General features: G+C 44.0%; 1 protein-coding gene across 2 annotated transcripts in view; it reads right to left on the bottom strand.

The window, feature by feature from the left end:
* Nucleotides 1–2,936: 2,936 nt before the first annotated feature.
* Nucleotides 2,937–8,023, bottom strand: part of LOC139532655 (DNA-binding protein SATB2-like) — a 52,013-nt gene continuing 46,926 nt past the window's right edge. For both annotated transcript variants that reach the window (XM_071330557.1, XM_071330558.1), the window contains one exon: nt 2,937–4,838. In XM_071330557.1, coding sequence (XP_071186658.1) covers nt 4,167–4,838 — 672 coding nt within the window. In that variant the 3' untranslated portion in view covers nt 2,937–4,166. The remainder of the gene's footprint in view (nt 4,839–8,023) is intronic.

The following is an 8,023-nucleotide window of genomic DNA, read 5'->3' as shown; positions in this document are numbered from 1 at the left end:
CACGGGGAGCTAACATGAATGATATGCATGTCAATCTCTCATGGCTCAAACTGGAGGAGAGATTGACTTCATCACTACTTGTTTTTGTAAGTAGTTTTGACATGCTGAATGTACTGCCTGTTTAAACTACTAGCACTATTTGTATTTATTTATTTATTTTCTTTATTTCACCTTTATTTAACCAGGTCGGCCAGTTGAGAACAAGTTCTCATTTACAACTGCGACCTGGCCAAGATAAAGCAAAGCAGTGCGACAAAAACAACAACACAGAGTTACACATAAAGAAACGTACAGTCAATAACACAATGGAAAAATCTATGTACAGTGTGTGCAAATGTAGAAGATTAGGGAGGCAAAGCTCGGACACCCTACAAGACCTGCCACCAGAGGTCTCTTCACAGTCCCCAAGTCCAAAACAGACTATGGGAGGCGCACAGTACTACACACAGCCATGACTACATGGAACTCTATTCCAAAAGCAGTAGAATCAGATTTTAAAAAACTGATAAAAAATGTACCTTATGGAACAGCGGGGACTGTGAAGAGACACACACACACACACACACACAGGTACACACACACACACACACACAGGTACAGACACACACACACACACAGGTACAGACACACGCACTCTACACACACATGTACATTGTGATATTGCTGTATGGTGGTATTAAACATGTATTGTAGAGATGTAGTGGTGTAATAATGTTATATGATGTATTGTTTTATCTTTAGTTTTATATGTGGGAGTGTGGTGCCTGGAAAACAACCTCTCCCTCAACGTCAACAAAACGAAGGAGCTGATCATGGACTACAGGAAACAGCAGAGGGAGCACCCCCCTATCTACATCGACAGGACCGCAGTGGAGAAGGTGGAAAGCTTCAAGTTCCTTGGCATACACATCACTGACAACTGAAATAGTCCATCCACACAGACAGTGTGGTGAAGAAGGCACAACAGCACCTCTTCAACCTCAGGAAGCTGAAGAAATGTGGCTTGTCACCCAAAACCCTGACAAACTTTTACAGATGCACAATTGACAGCAGCCTGTCGGACTGTATCACAGCCTGGTACGGCAACTGCACCGCCCTCAACCGCAAGGCTCTCCAGAGGGTGGTGCGGTCTGCACAACGCATCACCTGGAGCAAACTGCCTGCCCTCCAGGACACCTACAGCACCCGATGTCACAGGAAGGCCAAAATGATCATCAAGGACAACAACCACCCGAGCCACTGCCTGTTCACCCCGCTACCATCCAGAAGGCGAAGTCAGTACAGGTGCATCAAAGCTGGGACCGAGAGACTGAAAAACAGCTTCTATCTCAAGGCCATCAGACTGCTAAAAAGCCATCACTAACTCAGAGAGGCTGCTGCCTACATTGAGACTCAATCATTGGCCACTTTAATAAATGGATCACTAGTCACTTTAAACAATGCACTCTAAATAATGCCCCTTTAATAATGTTTGCATATCTTACATTACTCATATCACATGTATATACTGTATTTTATACTATCTATTGCACCTTGCCTATGCCGCTTGGCCATCGGTCAACCATATATTTATATGTACATATTCTCATTTGCCCCTTTAGATTTGTGTGTATTAGGTAGTTGTTGGGGAATTGTTAGATTACTTGTTAGGTATTACTGCACTGTCGGAACTAGAAGCACAAGCATTTCGCTACACTTGCATTAACATCTGCTAACCATGTGTATGTGACCAATAAAATTTGATTTGATTTGATGTAAGTGCCTTAATGTGTTTGGACACCAGGAACAGTAGCTGCTGCCTTGACAACAGCTAATGGGGATTGCTAATAAATTGGATCAAACAAATGGCCTTAGTTTACCTGGTTGTTAATCCAATTGAAATAGCTAGCTAGCATAGCTTGGGGATAGCTACAGCTGTGTAGCCTTTCTAGCTAGCTGATATTTCTCTGTCAAATCGCAGTTATGCCAAGATACTGTAGCAAGAAGTACCCGTGTCTGGAATGTATTTCATGAGACTCTTATTCTACAACACCTTGCTACAAAAGTAGCTTGCAAGTTTTATCACATGTAAAGACATGTTACCGTGGAAACAATATCAACAACTGCAAGTTGAATGCCGGTCTTCAGTTAGCTCAGCTGTCAATATAATATTCTATAACTGGCTAGTTTTGCCTGGTCTTGTCTCTCCTTATGTCCACTGTTAGATCTTTCCCGGGGACAGATCCCAGAACTAACATCCCTACAGATGCAGGCTACATGTGGACATTACACAAACATGGCCTGATTAAATACATTTATCAACAAAACATTGATGGGTGTGTTTGTTTTACAAAGACAAAACATTTTCTGCTGTAAATAGGATTAGCTTTGCCTCTGATCTGGTGGACTCACTAAACAGAGAACATCCCTGGTCATCCCCTGCCTCTGATCTGGTGGACTCACTAAACAGAGAACATCAGTTGGGTACCTTTTCCACCACTGCTCACACCCCCATCCTTGACCACACCCCCATCCCTGACCACACCCCCATCCCTGACCACACCCCCATCATTGACCACACCCCATCCCTGACCACACCCCCATCCTTGACCATATTCCCATCCCTGACCACACCCCCATCCTTGACCATACCCCCATCCCTGACCACACCCCCATCCCGACCACACCCCCATCCCTGATGGCGGATTGATTGATTTCCAAATTATTAGTATAAGAATTTTGGCCTTTTCATGTACAAAGAAGACCAGAGAAATATTCAACGTTTGCTGTGTTTGGGTACCTTATTAACAAACCGCTGAAATAGAACAGCTTGTAGCCTACTTAGTTAGAAAACAACACAATTTCAGTCAAATATCTGGAAACAAGGCCAACTTAAATTACCAACACAGATAAGTCAAATATCTGGAAACAAGGCCAACTTAAATTACCAACACAGATAAGTCAATATTATATTTATTATGTTGAGATTGCAACTAAATTCCATCTAATATGTGAGAATGTCATTTCAGTTTGTCATTCCTTACCTCAAAGAGGGCAATATCATGAATCCAGCCCCCTCACCCACACTTACTCATTATATCATGAATCCAGCCCCCTCACCCACACTTACTCATTAACCATTCAGATGCTGATTTTAGCCCGTTTAAAAAAGGAGATTCAACATTAGGTTTCACCTGGCAACAATTGTTTTCAGAAGTACATTTATTGGTTTGATTTGTCTGTGACTGTTTGTTTTGGAAACAGTAAGCAGGTCACTGATCAACATACAGTACATCTGGAGACGTACACTCAGTTCAGTAACAACTTCATTTGATGGCCTGTATTCATAAAACGTCTCAGAGTGCTGATCTAGGATCAGGTCCCCCCTTGTCCATGTAATCTTATTCATTATGATGTAAAAGGCTAGACTGATCCAGGGTCAGCACTCCTACTATGAGACACTTTGTGAATGTATCTCACACACAGAAAGCTACACATCTTCACAGATATCAAATAGAAAATAAGAATAACAGCCATAATGAGGACAATAAACTTAGATTATTACAAGAACAATAAATATGGTTTTGATTTAAGTGCTGGTAGGATGGTGAAATGGGAAAGATTTGTCGACGTTAAGGGAGAGTGATTGCATTACACACAGCCAATGCAAGGATTTCCCAGACATGATGGGAACGTTCATAGGATAACCAATCAGAACACACTGTTCACGTACAGTATCTCAGGGCGCTGCTCTAAGAATACGACGACAGACTCTGTGATGAAACACATAACTGGGGCCTTGGTTTTAATCATCCTTGTGGATATGCCCATTTAATAAATGAAACCATTTTCATTTTCTAAACAATGAATCATGTTCTTACAGCAGTCTGTCACTGTCTATGACTCCATTACCCAGAGTGCATCTCTTCTCTCATTCTGAGGTACTCTGTTGTCTTTTCACCATCCCTGCCTGTCTACAGCCATAGGTCCTGACCTGTACCCACATCCACTGTGGTGTGGTAGGACTCTCCTCTACTTAAAGCCATCCTCATGGTCTTCAGTACCAGACACTTTCTTTGCTCATCCCTCCATACTTTCTCCCCTCTGTTCTATCTGTCTCGTCATCCCGCCATCCCTCTGTCCTGGGCTTGTCTGTCTGTCGTTCCCTCCTCCATGGCCCAAGGGGGTTATCTATGGAGCTCTCCAGAGTCATTGGGACTCTTTGGGGACGTATAGGGTGGTAGGGAGGTGGGCCGGGGGCCTGAGGCCTTGCCATTGTCCTTCTCCTCCTCTCCCTCCACTCCTACTCCTCTTTCTCCTCCACCTCTTCCCTCTGTTCTGTCAGTCTCCTCGGAACCACCCCGCCCGTCCTCGCTGGACTCGGCGACGTCTGATCCCTCCGACTCAGAGAGCAGCTCCCCGTCGCGGTACTCAGTCCCTTCCACCCCCTCGCCGTCCCTCTCCTCCCCCGCCTCCCCCTCCCCTGCATGGCTCATCTGGGTGGTGCTGTTGTGGTGCTTGACGTGGTAGCGCTGGTTCTGGAAGAACTTGACCAGGGTGTGCTTGGGAAGGTCCAGCTGGGCCGACAGGGTGTGGATAGCCTCCTGGTCAGGGTAGAGGCCCACGTCACCGATGAAGCTCTGCAGGATGGCCAGAGCCTCCAGGGAGATCCGGGTACGTGACCGCAGCTTTTTGGACCCACCACTGGAGCTGCCACTCACGCTGCCGTTGTCCTTGCCTCGAGTCCCATCCGAGTTGTGGCCCCTGAGGCCAGGCGTGGGAGTGAGGAGAGGGGATGGGTCCCGCATGGGAGATGGGGATGGGGCCTTCCTTGGAGGTAAGGGCTGCCTGTGCAGTGCCTGTGGAGAAAAAGAGGAGATGTCATGTTGAATCCCATTAGAGCAGACTGTCAACATAGGAAATCAGTCCACATACTCAAAGTAATAATCAGTCCATTCTCTAAGAAATAATCAGTCCATTCTCTAAGTAATCATCAGTCCATACTCAAAGTAATAATCAGTCCATTCTCTAAGTAATAATCAGTCCATTCTCTAGGTAATAATCAGTCCATTCTCTAGGTAATAATCAGTCCATTCTCTAAGTAATAATCAGTCCATTCTCTAAGTAATAATCAGTCCATTCTCTAAGTAATAATCAGTCCATTCTCTAAGTAATAATCAGTCCATACTCAAAGTAATAATCAGTCTATACTCGAAGTAATAATCAGTCCATTCTCTAAGTAATAATCAGTCCATTCTCTAAGTAATAATCAGTCTATACTCTAAGAAATAATCAGTCCATTCTCAAAGTAATAATCAGTCTATACTCTAAGTAATAAACAGTCCATACTCTAAGTAATAATCAGTCCATTCTCTAAGTAATAATCAGTCCATACTCTAGGTAATAATCAGTTAATTCTCTAACTCTATGTCTGACAACACATATATGCATATTCAAATAAACTAAAAAACTCAACAACAGAGACAGTAGAAGAAGTTCACTTAAACATAGGATACACTTCCCCCTTGGTGGTAACACATGTCAGTTCATTTCTAGGGGGGTAGTTGTACTATAACAGAGATCCCATTGACCAGAGAGTTCCCTAGAAGCTCATAAACAACAACAGCAGCAGAGAGTAGTTCCCTAAGGAAGAGGATAGACACCCCCCTCTTAGTGGCAGCCCATTAACATCCTAGGGGGTTAGTTGGAACGTGTGGTACTGGAGCTGAGATCCCGTTGACCAGACAGAGAGGTCCCAGTTCCAGGCCCATCACACTCCCCTCTCCTGGGGCTATTAGAAGGGCGGGTGCCTGAACGCCCAAACACTGGAATGCTGCGCCCATAAATCTGTGGTCCGGGGAAATTAAAGGACCTAAATAAAGATAATAGTCATTCTTTTCCCCCCCCTTCAATAATAACATGGTATGTTTCAAATAATATTGAGGTTAGGCCAGACCATGGAGTATTTCTAAATGCTCTTTGGTGGGTTGGTGAGAGAAGGCCTTTAGGTCTTCAGGAAATGTGTGGGCTAGTTGTTTTATGCCTCCTTGTCTATTTCTGATGTCATAAAGGGGCAATCTGAAGTTTCGGTAACAAGCTGAGGGACGGGGCTGGAGAAATGTTACCACTCTCAAATTCATAGAGAGTGAGCTATGGACCATCCATGATATCAAAATTATAGTTTTAACCATGTTTTGAGGCGATACAATGTTTGTTTACATTTACATTGTTTACAAACATTGGAGTAAAACAAGCTTATATTTTGTGTTCTGATGGGGTACGAATGTTGAACTGAGCTCATGAGGCATTTCTAAGTTATATTCTTCAAGAATCAATGGGTAAATATGATTGATTTAAAAGTCAAAAAATGTAAGTAGCAACTGCAGATTGTCCCTTTAAAGGAGACTGACTGGAAGTGGATGACTAAAATGTCTTAAAGGAGACAAACCTGACTGGAAGTGGATGACTAGTGTAAGGAACAGGTGGTGGGATAGAGAGAGAAACTTCCCAGGCATCCCACCACTGTCCTTGAAACCCTTTAACAATCAATCTAGTCAGTCCTTCTATAACTCTAAATCCAACCCATTAAGAGAACACACAACACCATTAAAATATCATAACTCTAAATCCAACCAATTAAGAGAACATACAACATCACTAAAACATCATAACTCTAAATCCAACCCATTAAGAGAACACACAACATCATTAAAATATCATAACTCTAAATGCAACCAATTAAGAGAACACACAACATCCCTAAAATATCATAACTCTAAATCCAACCCATTAAGAGAACACACAACATCATTAAAATATCATAACTCTAAATCCAACCCATTAAGAGAACACACGACATAATTAAAATATCATAACTCTAAATCCAACCCATTAAGAGAACACACGACATCATTAAAATATCATAACTCTAAATCCAACCCATTAAGACAACACACAACATCACTAAAATATCATAAATCTAAATCCAACCCAACAACAGAACACACAACATCACTAAAATATCTCTGGTTCTTTCTTTCTCTGTTCTTTCTTTGTCATTATGGATGCAACGTCAAGAAAAGTAAATCATCTGTGAGGAGAGGATGAAAGAATGATAGAGACCCTGAATAATGACGTTGTCCTGGTTAGGAAGGGTCCTCATCGGGGTACAGACAGACCCTGAATAATGTAGCTGTCCTGGTTAGAGAGGGTCCTCATCGGGGTACAGACAGACCCTGAATAATGTAGCTGTCCTGGTTAGGAAGGGTCCTCATCGGGGTACAGACAGACCCTGAATAATGTAGCTGTCCTGGTTAGGAAGGGTCCTCATCGGGGTACAGACAGACCCTGAATAATGTAGCTGTCCTGGTTAGAGAGGGTCCTCATCGGGGTACAGACAGACCCTGAATAATGTAGCTGTCCTGGTTAGGGAGGGTCCTCATCGGGGTACAGACAGACCCTGAATAATGTAGCTGTCCTGGTTAGGGAGGGTCCTCATCGGGGTACAGACAGACCCTGAATAATGTAGCTGTCCTGGTTAGGGAGGGTCCTCATCGGGGTACAGACAGACCCTGAATAATGTAGCTGTCCTGGTTAGGGAGGGTCCTCATCGGGGTACAGACAGACCCTGAATAATGTAGCTGTCCTGGTTAGGGAGGGTCCTCATCGGGGTACAGACAGACCCTGAATAATGTAGCTGTCCTGGTTAGGGAGGGTCCTCATCGGGGTACAGACAGACCCTGAATAATGTAGCTGTCCTGGTTAGGGAGGGTCCTCATCGGGGTACAGACAGACCCTGAATAATGTAGCTGTCCTGGTTAGGGAGGGTCCTCATCGGGGTACAGACCCTGAATAATGTAGCTGTCCTGGTTAGGGAGGGTCCTCATCGGGGTACAGACAGACCCTGAATAATGTAGCTGTCCTGGTTAGGGAGGGTCCTCATCGGGGTACAGACAGACCCTGAATAATGTAGCTGTCCTGGTTAGGGAGGGTCCTCATTGGGGTACAGACAGACCCTGAATAATGTAGCTGTCCTGGTTAGGGA

The sequence above is a fragment of the Salvelinus alpinus genome, chromosome 10, assembly GCF_045679555.1.
Source record: "Salvelinus alpinus chromosome 10, SLU_Salpinus.1, whole genome shotgun sequence".
NCBI classification, from domain to species: Eukaryota; Metazoa; Chordata; class Actinopteri; order Salmoniformes; family Salmonidae; genus Salvelinus; species Salvelinus alpinus.
The sequence above is the reverse complement of the archived record's forward strand: the minus strand, read 5'-3'. Positions and strand labels throughout refer to the sequence as shown.